Source organism: Balaenoptera acutorostrata, chromosome X, assembly GCF_949987535.1.
Source record: "Balaenoptera acutorostrata chromosome X, mBalAcu1.1, whole genome shotgun sequence".
Classification (NCBI taxonomy): Eukaryota; Metazoa; Chordata; class Mammalia; order Artiodactyla; family Balaenopteridae; genus Balaenoptera; species Balaenoptera acutorostrata.
In genome coordinates this window covers 41161333-41175032 of record NC_080085.1, presented here as the reverse complement: position 1 = coordinate 41175032, position 13700 = coordinate 41161333, and the positions used below count along the sequence as shown (strand labels likewise).

At 42.1% G+C, this 13700-nt stretch overlaps 1 protein-coding gene across 2 annotated transcripts in view; it reads left to right on the top strand.

Annotated features, from left to right (window-relative positions):
- The window catches only part of SLC9A7 (solute carrier family 9 member A7), a 144137-nt gene that overhangs the window by 91287 nt on the left and 39150 nt on the right, over positions 1-13700 (top strand). For both annotated transcript variants that reach the window (XM_057538739.1, XM_057538738.1), the window contains exons 6-11: positions 4679-4784; positions 5117-5258; positions 7036-7141; positions 8417-8505; positions 8598-8711; positions 10963-11074. In XM_057538739.1, the coding sequence (XP_057394722.1) occupies positions 4679-4784; positions 5117-5258; positions 7036-7141; positions 8417-8505; positions 8598-8711; positions 10963-11074 (669 nt within the window). The remainder of the gene's footprint in view (positions 1-4678; positions 4785-5116; positions 5259-7035; positions 7142-8416; positions 8506-8597; positions 8712-10962; positions 11075-13700) is intronic.

Sequence of the window (13700 nt, the reverse complement as noted above, 5' to 3'; positions counted from 1 at the left end):
CCACTTTCTGGAGAGTTTTTATCATACATAAATGGGTGTTGAATTTTGTCAAAAGCTTTTTCTGCATCTATTGAGATGATCATATGGTTTTTATTCTTCAATTTGTTAATATGGTATATCACATTGATTGATTTGCATATATTGAAGAATCCTTGCATCCCTGGGATAAATCCCACTTGATCATGGTGTATGATCGTTTTAATGTGTTGTTGGATTCTGTTTGCTAGTATTTTGTTGAGGCTTTTTGCATCTATATTCATCAGTGATATTGGTCTGTAGTTTTCTTTCTTTGTGACATCTTTGTCTGGTTTTGGTATCAGGGTGAAGGTGGCCTCATAGAATGAGTTTGGGAGTGTTCCTTCCTCTGCAATTTTTTGGAAGAGTTTGAGAAGGATGGGTGTTAGCTCTTCTCTAAATGTTTGACAGGATTCACCTGTGAAGCCATCCAGTCCTGGACTTTTGTTTTTTGGAACATTTTTAATCACAGTTTCAATTTCATTACTTGTGATTGGTCTCTTCATATTTTCTATTTCTTCCTGGTTCAGTCTTGGAAGGTTATACCTTTCTAAGAATTTGTCCATTTCTTCCAGGTTGTCCATTTTATTGGCATAGAGTTGCTTGTAGTAGTCTCTTAGGATGCTTTGTATTTCTGCCGTGTCTGTTGTAACTTCTCCTTTTTCATTTCTAATTTTATTGATTTGAGTCCTCTCCCTCTTTTTCTTGATGAGTCTGACTAATGGTTTATCAGTTTTGTTTATCTTCTCAAAGAACCAGCTTTTAGTTTTATTGATCTTTGCTATTGTTATCTTTGTTTCTATTTCATTTATTTCTGCTCTGATCTTTATGATTTCTTTCCTTCTGCTAACTTTGGGTTTTGTTTGTTCTTCTTTCTCTAGTTCCTGTAGGTGTAAGGTTAGATTGTTTATTTGAGATTTTTCTTGTTTCTTGAGATAGGCTTGTATAGCTATAAACTTCCCTCTTAGAACTGCTTTTGCTGTATCCCATAGGTTTTGGATTGTCGTGTTTTCATTGTCATTTGTCTCCAGGTATTTTTTGATTTGCTCTTTGATTTCTTCAGTGATCTCTTGGTTATTTAGTAACGTATTGTTTAGCCTCCATGTGTTTGTGTTTTTTACGTTTTTTTCCCTGTTATTCATTTCTAATCTCAGTGTTGTGGTCAGAAAAGATGCTTGATATGATTTCAATTTTCTTAAATTTACTGTGGCTTGATTTGTGACCCAAGATGTGATTTATCGTGGAGAATGTTCCGTGCACACTTGAGAAGAAAGTGTAATCTGCCGTTTTTATCAATTAAATCTATCTGGTCTGTTATGTCATTTAAAGCTTCTGTTTCCTTATTTATTTTCATTTTGGATGATCTGTCCATTGGTGTAAGTGAGGTGTTAAAGTCCCCCACTATTATTGTGTTACTGTCGATTTCCTCTTTTATAGCTGCAGTTACCTTATGTATTGAGGTGCTCCTATGTTGGGTGCATATATATTTATAATTGTATATCTTCTTCTTGGATTGATCCTTTGATCATTATGTAGTGTCCTTCCTTGTCTCTTGTAACATTCTTTATTTTAAAGTCTATTTTATCTGATATGAGTATTGCTACTCCAGCTTTCTTTTTATTTCCATTTGCATGGAATATCTTTGTCCATCCCCTCACTTTCAGTCTGTATGTGTCCCTAGGTCTGAAGTGGGTCCCTTGTAGACAGCATGTATAGGGGTCTTATTTTTGTATCCATTCAGCAAGCCTGTGTCTTTTGGTTGGAGCATTTAATCCATTCACGTTTAAGGTAATTATCGATATGTATGTTCCTATGACCATTTTCTTAATTGTTTTGGGTTTGTTTTTGTAGGTCCTTTTCTTCTCTTGTGTTTCCCACTTAGAGAAGTTCCTTTAGCATTTGTTGTAGAGCTGGTTTGGTTGTGCTGAATTCTCTTAGCTTTTGCTTGTCTGTAAAGCTTTTGATTTCTCCATCGAAGCTGAATGAGGTCCTTTCCGGGTAGAGTAATCTTGGTTGTAGGTTCTTCCCTTTCATCACTTTAAGTATATCATGCCACTCTCTTCTGGCTTGTAGAGTTTCTGCTGAGAAATCAGCTGTTAACCTTATGGGCGTTCCCTTGTATGTTATTTGTCGTTTTTCCCTTGCTGCTTTCAGTAGTTTTTCTTTGTCTTTAATTTTTGCCAATTTGATTACTATGTGTCTCGGTGTGTTTCTCCTTGGGTTTATCCTGTATTGGACTCTCTGTGCGTCCTGGACTTGGGTGACTACTTCCTTTCCCATGTTAGGGAAGTTTTCGACTATAATCTCTTCAAAGATTTTCTCGGGTCCTTTCTCTCTCTCTTCTCCTTCTGGGACCCCTATAATGCAAATGTTGTTGTGTTTAATGTTGTCCCAGAGGTCTCTTAGGCTGTCTTCATTTCTTTTCATTCTTTTTTCTTTAATCTGTTCCACAGCAGTGAATTCCACCATTCTGTCTTCCAGGTCACTTATCCGTTCTTCTGCCTCAGTTATTGTGCTATTGATTCCTTCTAGTGTAGTTTTCATTTCAGTTATTGTATTGTTCATCTCTGTTTGTTTGTTCTTTAATTCTTCTAGGTCTTTGTTAAACATTTCTTGCATGTTCTCGATCTTTGCCTCCATTGTTTTTCTGAGGCCCTGGATCATCTTCACTATCATCATTCTGAATTCTTTTACTGGAAGATTGCCTATCTCCACTTCATTTAGTTGTTTTTCTGGGGTTTTATCTTGTTCCTTCATCTGGTACATAGCCCTCTGCCTTTTCATCTTGTCTGTCTTTCTGTAAGTGTGGTTTTTGTTCCACAGGCTGCAGGATTGTAGTTCTTCTTGCTTCTGCTGTCTGCCCTCTGGTGGATAAGGGTATCTAAGAGGCTTGTGCAAGTTTCCTGATGGGAGGGACTGGTGGTGGGTAGAGCTGGCTGTTGCTCTGGTGCGCAGAGCTCAGTAAAACTTTAATCTACTTGTCTGCTGATGGGTGGGGCTGGGTTCCCTCCCTGTTGGTTGTTTTGCCTGAGGCGAGCCAACACTGGAGCCTATCTGGGCTCTTTGGTGGGGCTAATGGCAGACTCTGGGAGGGCTCACGCCAAGGAGTACTTCCCAAAACTTCTGCTGCCAGTGTCCTTGTCCTCACAGTGAGCCACAGCCACCCCCCGCCTCTGCAGGAGACCTCCAACACTAGCAGGTGGGTCTGGTTCAGTCTCCCGTGGGGTCACTGCTCCTTCCCCTGGGTCCCGATGCACACACTACTTTGTGTGTGCCCTCCAAGAGTGCAGTCTCTGTTTCCCCCAGTCCTGTCAAAGTCCTGCAATCAAATCCCACTAGCATTCAAAGTCTGATTCTCTATGAATTCCTTCTCCCGTTGCCAGACCCCCAGGTTGGGAAGCCTGACGTGGGGCTTAGAACCTTCACTCTAGTGGGTGGACTTCTGTGGTATAAGTGTTCTCCAGTTTGTGAGTCACCCACCCAGCAGTTATGGGATTTGATTTTATTGTGATTGCACCCCTCCTACCATCTCATTGTGGCTTCTCCTTTGTCTTTGGATGTGGGGTATCTTTTTTGGTGAGTTCCAGTGTCTTTCTGTGGATGATTGTCCAGCAGCCAGTTGTGATTCCGGTGTTCTCGCAAGAGGGAGTGAGAGCACGTCCTTCTACTTCGCCATCTTGGTTCCTAATCAAAAATAGCTGATTTTTAAATGTTTATGAAATGTGAAAACTGTGAGAAGTGTAATTATGTATACTCTGTTATAAGTGAAGACTTCCATTATTTCATAATCCTTTATTAAACCTTCACTGTGCCCCGACCCTATGCTGGAGCACAGTGATCAATAAAATAGGATTTCTTTGCAGCAACATGGATGGACCTAGAGACTACCATACTAAGTGAAGTAAGTCAGAAAGAGAAAGACAAATACCATATGATATCACTTATATGTGGAATCTAAAATATGACGCGAACGAACGTGTCTATGAAACAGAAAGAGACTCACAGACATAGAGAACAGACTTGTGGTTGCCAAAGGAGAGGAGGGTGGGCGAGGGATGGAGTGGGAGTTTTGGATTAGCAGATGCAGACTGTTATATGTATCAATAGAATGGATAAACAACAGGGTCCTACTGTATAGCACAGGGAACTATATTCAATATCCTGTGATAAACCATAATGGAAAAGAATACGAAAAAGAATGTGTATGTGTGTGTGTGTGTATTCAGATATATATATATATATATATATATATCTGAATCACTTTGCTGTAACCTGAAACTAACACAACTTTGTAAATCAACTATACTTCAATAAAATAAAAAATAAAATAGGGTTTCTGCCTTCAAAGAGATTTCAACCCACCAGTAGAGCCAAGTCACATTAATCGTGATTATTTTTTAAGTTCTGTAATAGAAGTGTTTTCAAAGTGTGACGGGATTACAGTGGAGAGCACAGTGTTATTAGAATCAAGCATCATATCATTAAGATTAGGAAGATTGCCATTTTCATTTCTGCCATAGACAGACGACCCATCTTTGACTCCCTTACTGTCTCCCAAACCACCCTGTCCCACCAAAGATAAGAATTGCTTCTATGAATTTGTTATCAATGGCTTAAAGTCAGAAACTGCAACTAATGTGTATGCTTTTGGCCCATGTTTTAGTGACTGTACTGGCGATATTTAATGAATTGCATGCAGATGTGGACCTTTATGCACTTCTGTTTGGAGAAAGTGTCCTAAATGATGCTGTTGCCATTGTACTGTCCTCGTAAGTAACAATATTTCTGCCTGGGAAGAGAGACTCTGGCTTCCTGAATGCTCTGGGCTAAAATCAGAGGCCCATCTTAAAAGTGTTAAATTTTGAATTGGGTGCTTTTCTAAATGAGGTTTATCAACTTGGTTGATAAAGTTATGTTGCTTTGTCCAGTCGGCAGCGATTGGAATGCTGATACCATCATAACATGGTGACTGAAGATTAAATTAAACGAATGCACCATGGGGAGTCCTCTGCAGAGTGTAGATACCTATGTTTGTCGATATTTGTAAGTACCATGGTGTAAAACCAGCTTAGTGTTTTTTAACTCTCTCTTTAAACTCCAGGTCTATTGTTGCCTACCAGCCAGCGGGGCTGAACACTCATGCCTTTGATGCTGCTGCCTTTTTTAAGTCAGTTGGCATTTTTCTAGGTATATTTAGTGGCTCTTTTACCATGGGAGCTGTGACTGGTGTTGTGACTGCTCTAATATCCTTTTTGTAGTTTCTGCCCCTGCCTAAGTATGACTATGTGGCATTGCACTTGGGAAAAGAAAGTTCTCAGTTCTTCCTTTCAGAAATGAATCTTATATTAATTGTTCCACGGGGGGCTGGGGGCTCCTGAAATGTCACCCTTTGGTGAAACATGACAGTCGATGGCCTAGCTAAGAGTTTGAGAAAATGTGTGAGAGTGTAGCTGTTGGCTTAGCTCTGTCCTCACCTTTGTGTTTTCTGTCCTTCCTATAAACCTGTTGGAGATAGGAGCTTGGGGGAAGCGTCAGTTTTTTTGGGGGGATGGGGTGGGGCGGAAAGAGTAGAAGAGCCAGGAGGAGGCCGGGAATCAGGGACCACCTCTCAGGAGGCTGGGAGGAAGCAGGCTGTGAAGTACTTTAGCCCCAGCCTGACTGCTGTTGTCCACTGTTCCAGGCCATATGGGGCTAACGTGGCCGTAACTAGCCAGGGACTATCTGGGGGAATTACAGCAAGGTGGCCTTCCTTAAGCCAAGGACTGCACAATATTGACTTAAAAACCAACCAACCAACCAACCAACATAAAAGCAAAGTGCAGAATGAGCAGGCAAGCCTTCCACAGGTGTGCTCAGTCCTTCATCATATCTTCTTTCAATGGCATTTAGATCACTAGTGTCCAATACAGCTGTAATGGGAGCCCCATCATTTCAGCCTGGAGTTGATACACAAATTATTAACAAAACTTATACAAATTATTAATGAGATTTTATTCATTCAACTTTTGTACTAAATCTTGGAAATATGGTGTGTATTTTGCTCTTACAGCACATCTTAATTCAGACTAGCCACATTTTAAGTGTCGAGTAGCCACATGTGGCTAGCGGCTACCGTATTGGACCGTACAGATTTAGACTGCTTTCTTCATCAGGGCCCTTTGATGTGCTGGGGATTTATACTGCTCATTGAAACCACTCATGAGATGGTTCTGAGCTGGCCCGCCATGGAATGGCAGTGTTAGGAGGGGAATTGCCGATCCCAGAAGGTGACACCAGCACTTTGTAGTTGCCCCTGGCATTATGCCTCCCTCGCTCCCTCATGCATGCATTAGGCACCTGCTGTGGACTCAGGCCTCAGTGGCCCACAGAGGTCAGAGTCGCCGCACCTCATCTTCCCAGGCCTGCCTGAGGCACTCCCAGCACTGCCAGAGCTAACCTGCCAGTCACACCTCAGGCCTTGACTGTGCCTCTCAGAAATGTGGCCATTGCAAGGAGCACAGAAAGCCCATTTCCAGTTTCTGTAGAAAGCTTAATTTTAAAAAACAGCTTTATTGAGATGAAATTCACATACCATACAATTCACCCATTTGAAGTGTACGATTCGTTGGTTTTTGTTATGTTACATTATTATTTTTTTAAAATTTTGGTAAAATATACATAAACATAAAATTTGCCATTTTAACCATTTTAAGTGTACAATTCAGCGGCCTTAGGTGCATCCACAATGTTGTGTAACCATCCCCGCTATTTCCCGAACCTTCTTCGTCATCCCCAACAGAAAGTGTGTGCCCGTTAAACAATATGATCCCTATATCCTGCCCTCTCCCAGCCCTTGGAAACCTCTATTCTACTGGGAAGCTTCATTTTCTTTACTTTAAAAACCAAGCAGCAGCTCTGGGGCCCCAAAGGAAGAGCTGAAGGGAAAGGGTAGCCCTTAGGGAGGGGTCCTGCGCTAAGAGAGTGTGGTTCTCGGTGACCCTGATGCTTGTTGCTGGAGACAGTTCCTTGACAGGGGCTGACGTGACCAAGTTTACCAAGCTGCACTGCTTCCCCCTGCTGGAGACGGCCCTCTTCTTCCTGATGTCGTGGAGCACCTTCCTCTTGGCAGAAGCCTGTGGGTTTACTGGTGGGTTTCCTCTGCCCTTGGCCACCCTTCCCCTCACTGTGGCGGAGTCTGTGGGAGCTTGAGGGGAGCGAAGAATTCTTAAGTAGCTGCTGCCCAGAGTTGATAAACCACTCATGGAGTGTCCATATGGAGGACTGCTGAGCAAGGCTGGTGTTCTGCCTTATGAATAATTTAGTTTCCCAGAGCTACATATTTTTTAAAGGATAAGCTTTATTGTTTCAAACTTAGTTACATCTTTGAGTACTCATTCTAACTATAAGTAGATACTTAGCTGCAAAAGTTACTGAATATATTAACACCTTTTTTGTATCCTCCCCTGGATTGCTTCGTTATTTTACAAACAGTATCACTTCGTTATTTTACAAACCCGTATCAGCAATAACAAGCAAAATATAGATCCTTTTAAAGGTAATTTTGCTTCTACTCAGATGAGTGTGAGCACGATTTTTCCTTGTTTTGTTTCTGGTCTGTTTAATCATTGCTTTTCAATACTATGTTTTTATGGTGCCCGTTTCATAGATTATTAGTGTGAGTGATCATGTGGTTTTAGTTCCTCACATTCCCTCATTAAAAAAAATAAATCATTGGATTTTTCTATTAGAAAACTCAAGTACAGTTACTATACATAATCCAGGTACTTCGAAAGTCCTTTTTATCGTCTTTTCAAAATATTGCAGCATATCTTTATATGCCTCACTTCCTTTAAAACTTGACAATCATCTGTAAATATATAGGCAAAGTCCCAGGTGTGTTAATTGTCTTACACAACAAAATAGTCACCGTTAACCAGAAATCTAGATTATCAGGGCCAGGATAATTGGACTAGTACCCTGGATCCGTTTTGTCTGAAGCCTTGGACCATGCAAAAATATAAAGCATTGGTTTGAAATTAAATTCATTCATTCAGTGAACAGAGAGGAATATGACAAAAGTGTGTGATGGGCGCACACTTCACAGTCTCTTTGAGGGAATGAATGCTAAATGCCACATAGAGATGGCCAATTCAGTAGTTTAGAAGAGGGGAGAGAATGCTCTTAAAACTGGAACAAGGGGGAAATCAGGGGCCTTGGCTTTGAAGGAGGGCAGGGTTGGGAGAAGCAAAGGTTGATATAAGAAGTGTGGGCAGAGGGAGCTTTCAATAATAGGAAATTTTCAAAAACTTTCAGGAAGTTGGATATGCTGGGCTTGCCTACCTTAACTTTTTGTTTCAGGGAGGATTTTTTTCTGCTTCTTTTTTTCCCTCCATTGATTTTTTTTTTTTAACTCTTTTGCCAGGCGTTGTAGCTGTCCTTTTCTGTGGAATCACACAAGCTCATTACACCTACAACAATCTGTCGGTGGAATCAAGAAGTCGAACGAAGCAGGTGAGGGACAGGCCTGTGTCCCCACAAGTGACTTGCGAATACAAGGGAGGGGACCCACAGGGTTTACGGCTTCCTTTTCCCTTTTCGTGCAGCTCTTTGAGGTGTTACACTTCCTGGCAGAGAACTTCATCTTCTCCTACATGGGCCTGGCGCTGTTTACCTTCCAGAAGCACGTTTTCAGCCCCGTTTTCATCATTGGAGCTTTTGTATCCTTTTTTTGGTTCCCCCATTTTCTACACGGAAAGACGACCACTGCTGCGGAAGCTGTAACAACAATAATTTCTGGTTTGGTAGGGAGGTGACGAAGCCAGCACAGGTTCATGGTGTTTTTATGATGAGAAAAAGAAGGCTTAAGTGGTAAATATGAAGCTAAGTGTATTTGATTTCAAGGACCGGTGTTGATTCTAGGGTTGCCCTTTCTGCATTTTCTGTGTAAGGTGGCCTTTCTGTTACACTGGTGATTGGCAGGTGGTAGTTTGTTTTTTAAAGCGCCCTTCCTAGCAGAGCTAACAATCGGCAACCCGTATCAGTCCCCCAAATTGTTTTTTTCTTATTGCCACGTGAATTCCAATCCAGGAGGTTCCCCGTTTGGAAGACCTGAAGGTTCTGTGTCTCTTGCTCTGAGCTGCACGTGGTTGCAAGCAGCCCTTCCTCTCGCTGCCCAGGGCAGCCTGCAGGCAGTGTGCACGCTTTCACCCAAGCTTCCGTTTGGTGACCCTTTTCTTTAACCCCCCCCCAAAAAAAGAAATGGAGAGGAAGGGAAGATAAAATGGAGAAATACTGGGTTCTTTGATTTAGTCCCATCATGAGAGCAGTTTTTGGAAGAGAGACACAGTTTTGGGGGTTGGCTCCTCTCAAGTGAGGAGAGATACGAATGCCCAGCAGTGCGTGGACAGCTGAGGGCTTTGCTCAGTTGGCCTCAGATCCTATTGTTTTCATTAAAGTGAACTCTTCTGGGCCTTGGAACTATAGCAGTTCAGCTCAGCCTGGTGTTCCAAATTCTGAGCAGGAGTCCACTATTGCTGGTTATTCCCTTTTACCTTTTCTGAGGTCTCATGGGTATCCTTAGATCTTGGGATGCTGGCCCCCCAAAAAGGAGTATTTTTCTCTTCTGGGCTTCTCATTTATTGTGCAGGTATAAATGCTACTCACCAAGCAGCTAGAGAGCGGCAGTGGCCTAATGCCACGCCAGAATCCTGCCAGTGAGAGTATTATCTGCTTCAACTGGGGCTCATTTCTTAGATTTACACACTCAACAGACCAAGAGCTAAAGATCCAGCGGATCAGTGTTTTTATTCTTAAGAAAGACCTGGCATGTCATTTTGATTTGTATTCTTAGCACGGCATCCTGTGAGAGATAGTGATAGTGCTGCCTTGTTCACAGCGCAGGGGCCTTGTTCAAGGGGGAGCCGGGGCCTCTGTGAATCCGGAAGGCCGCTTCCACTTGCGGACTTATGCGTGGCTCCTGGGATAGAATGTTATAAGCACGACCTCTTTCCTTCTGTTAAAAAGAAGACAAAACAGTAGCAAAAAGGGGAAAAAAAGAGAGCGATAAAAGAAGAAAAGTAGTTAGTATTTTATCCTAGAGAAGGCAGAAGATAGTCCCGCCCTCGCTTCTGTCCGAAACAGCTGCAGCTCCGGCAGCTGGTTGAAACGGAAGCTCCCTGTTCCTCTGGCTCCCACAGTGGTTTCCTCCTATGACCAGGGCAGTGTGCATCTCTCTGCTGGGCTCTGTTCTAAACTCAGCAAGTGACGAATGACCGGTTTCCCTGAATTCTTTGGTTTGCACAGTAAGAGTTCCTCTTCCACACTCCTCCTTTTCCATCTCTTACCTCCCCAAAGATATGTTAGCCACTTAGGCAGAGAAATCTCCCCAGGCTGATCCTTGTGAGGAATATGAATATGTCATCATGGTAGGAATGCTGTAAGTTTCCCCACCTCTTATTTGTAGGATCTTCCTGGTCATACAAACCCCTGATGTTTACTTCCAACCAAAGCTTATGAGCTCACCCAGCAAGCTTTCTCTTTATAGTTTGACTCAGGGGTTAGTAGTTTTTTCTTCTTGTGATTTTTTTTCTTCCAATAGAGTCTAGCACGCTCTTTGCTTCTCTTAACTCCCTGCCCCAGCCACGGCACCTTAGCTTATTTCTGGACTCATTTTTAGGTAGGTCGGAGACTTGGTCCATATCAGTTTAATCAAATCAAGAAGTACAACAGTGTGTTTAACAGGCCAAAAATTGTCTCTGTGAGCCAGGAGGTTGGGAAAATTGGCCAGTGGAATCCCACTTGCTGCTGAGCCTTGTTTGGCGGGAAATGAGACAGCCTGCCTTCTCTGTGCAACTCTCCTGATCACAGCAAGGTGTCATGGCATTCTCAAAATTCTCTGCTCAGTCACAGGTTGTGTGAAAGTGCCATCCTGGAAACCTGTTGGGCCCTTAACCTCCACCTGGTGGCCAGGTTGCCATCTTCCTGGGCAGAGCTGCACACATCTATCCGCTCTCCTTCTTCCTCAACTTGGGCAGAAGGCACAAGATTGGCTGGAATTTTCAACACATGATGATGTTTTCAGGTAAAAAAAAAATGTAAATAAAATGAGTTTTATTAACTTTCTATGGAGTAAAAGAAATAAAATATACTCACATTAGCAAGATGAACCCCAAACTGGAAGGTAACAGCTGTGATAGTTCTGCTTGACTTACACCGTCTCCCAAATGCTTCCTCTTCACTATAAAGCTGAGAAGAGTGGAGAAGCCACGTAGGGGACAAAGGACAACAAAGAGATATGTGGAGATAAAGAAAGGAGAGAGCAATTGGCATGAGGTAGATGGTGCAGTGAGAGTGGAAAGCCTCCTACTTTATAGACGAGACCCAAGTAAGAGCATCTCTGTAGAGCAGAGGGAGGAGATAGGCAAAAGGCCACCATGACCCTTAAAGGTGCCTCTGTCTGGGAAGGGGGAGGGGCTGTACAAGAGGCAAAGTGAGTAGCAGCCCTTTACTGCCACGCAGTAGTTCTTGGAGGCCTCAGAGAGTCATACTGAAATCACACCAGCAGGCACTGCTCAGCAAAGCAGTTGCTTTGTCTAGTCCTTGCTTGCATCTGCACTTCAGTACACAGCCCGCCCTAATGATTTCCTTTCTCTCTGACACACGTTTGTTGAGCATCCTCGTTATATAAGTCACGCTTCAAGGTTGTGGAGGATACAGAAACCCACCTCCTTCCAGGAGCTCACAGTCCACAAAGAGCTAAGTTTCTCCCAAGAGAGGCTGGTGAGTTGCACAAAAGAAAAGCAGGGCCCAGGGCCATCTTCGCCAAGGGGTAGCCTTCGAACTGGGCTTGGATGCAGTGGCATTTCAGGAGGTGGCAGGTTGGAAGGGCAGGAAAGCATTGCTTGTGTGTGGCTTTTTCAGGGAAGGGTAGCAGTCTGGTTTAAATGTGAGACACATGGGACAATGCAGAACGAGGATGAGGTTGGAAAGGGAAATTGCATGTAAACTGGCGCAAGCCTTCAGGTTGCATCTGACTCACCTGTTGGGCCGGTTAAAAGCAGATTGCTGGGCCCCACCACCAGAGTGTGATTCTGAGGGTACGGGGTGAGCCCCGAGAATTTGCATCTCTAACATCTTCTCGGCTGCTGCTGCTGCAGCTGGTTTGAGGACCACACTTCGAGAATCATTGCTGGAGTCTAGACCACGGAGAAGCTCCAATGCCATGCCAAAGAGATGGGCTTTTATCCAAGAGCAACTGGGAAACATTAGAGGTTTCTGAGGAGGGTAATGACAGACCAGATCGTCCATACATATTAGAAAAATGCCAGTGGAAAAGAGAAAGATGAATTGGAGATAGCTCAGTCACCTAGATAAACCTTTAAGTGTGTTCATTATCTTCTGTGCTAAAAGACTGAGAAGTACACAGTGCTGTTTAAAGATATCTCCTATCAAAATTATTTTCTGCTGGGAGAAATCTGGCTTTCAAAAGGAACTCATTCTTCAAGGCTGTGAAAGAAATACCTGAGGTTTCACCTTCATATTGCTTGCAGTGTTTACCTAATAAAGAAGAATGGAGCACACGTTGTCTCTCTCTGGCCCTCAAGTTTTCTTCTTTGAGACAACATCCATTTAAAGGTTTAAATATTAAGTGGTGTCGTAGCTGGCTGTAGGGTGGTCTAGATGTGTGTCAGTATTTGACTAGGACAGATTAATAGAGAACATCAACTTTGCTCTATTTTTTAATGTACATTTTACTGAATCACTCTTCTTTAGTGAATTGTGAAGTTCTCAGGTTAATGAAATTGTGAAATTATTGGAAAAGGTGGGAAAATATGTGAATAAATATACTGACTATTAATTTTTCATTCTCATAATATACACACAGTCTTACCCATGGTGAATAGGAATTTATACTAGATAGCTATTAAAGACCATGGATTAAGTCTTTACTGTAGAACAAATTAGGAGCATGGTATGGGGAAGGAACAAAAGAGCTTAGAAAGAGAAGCTCTAGAACATAAAAATGTGGCTATAGATCAGGAGTCAGCAAATTTGGTTGCTGCCTGTTTTCATCTACCCCACGGGCTAAGAATGGCTTTTACAGATGAATATTTGCAACCTATTTGATGATAGGGGACACTAACTTTGAAACCCAATTAACTGAAATCTCCCACCCCTAGAAGAATTCCATTCTTTTCACTAGTAGACCTGGATTACAATAAATTGAACTCATTATTATTATTATTACTTACTATTATAGTTTTATAACATGGTACTTATATATTATACTTATAGTACTTGTTATACTATTGGTTTTTGTCAATAAAATTTTGTGGAAATTTTTTTTCTCTCTTTTATGTAAGTACCTGCATAACATCCTTGGTTTTTCCTCTTGGCCCACAAAGCCTAAAATAGTATCTGACACTTTACAGAAAACGTCACCAACTCCTGATATAGATCAGGTTATACTGTTACTTCTCTGCCTGGCTTTGCTAAGGAAGTGCCGAGCTGTTTTGTGCATTTCACATACTCATACCTAGCCTGCTTCTTAAGTTTATAATGACTGTATAGTGCTTGGGTAGTGCTTGGTTCACAGACTTAGAGAGCTTGTATGATTATTTCTTATTTATATTTCTTTTTGGTTCATGTTATTAGCAGGAGAATTATTTCAGTAATAAAAGAGTGTTATTATTCTAAAATGTGCTATA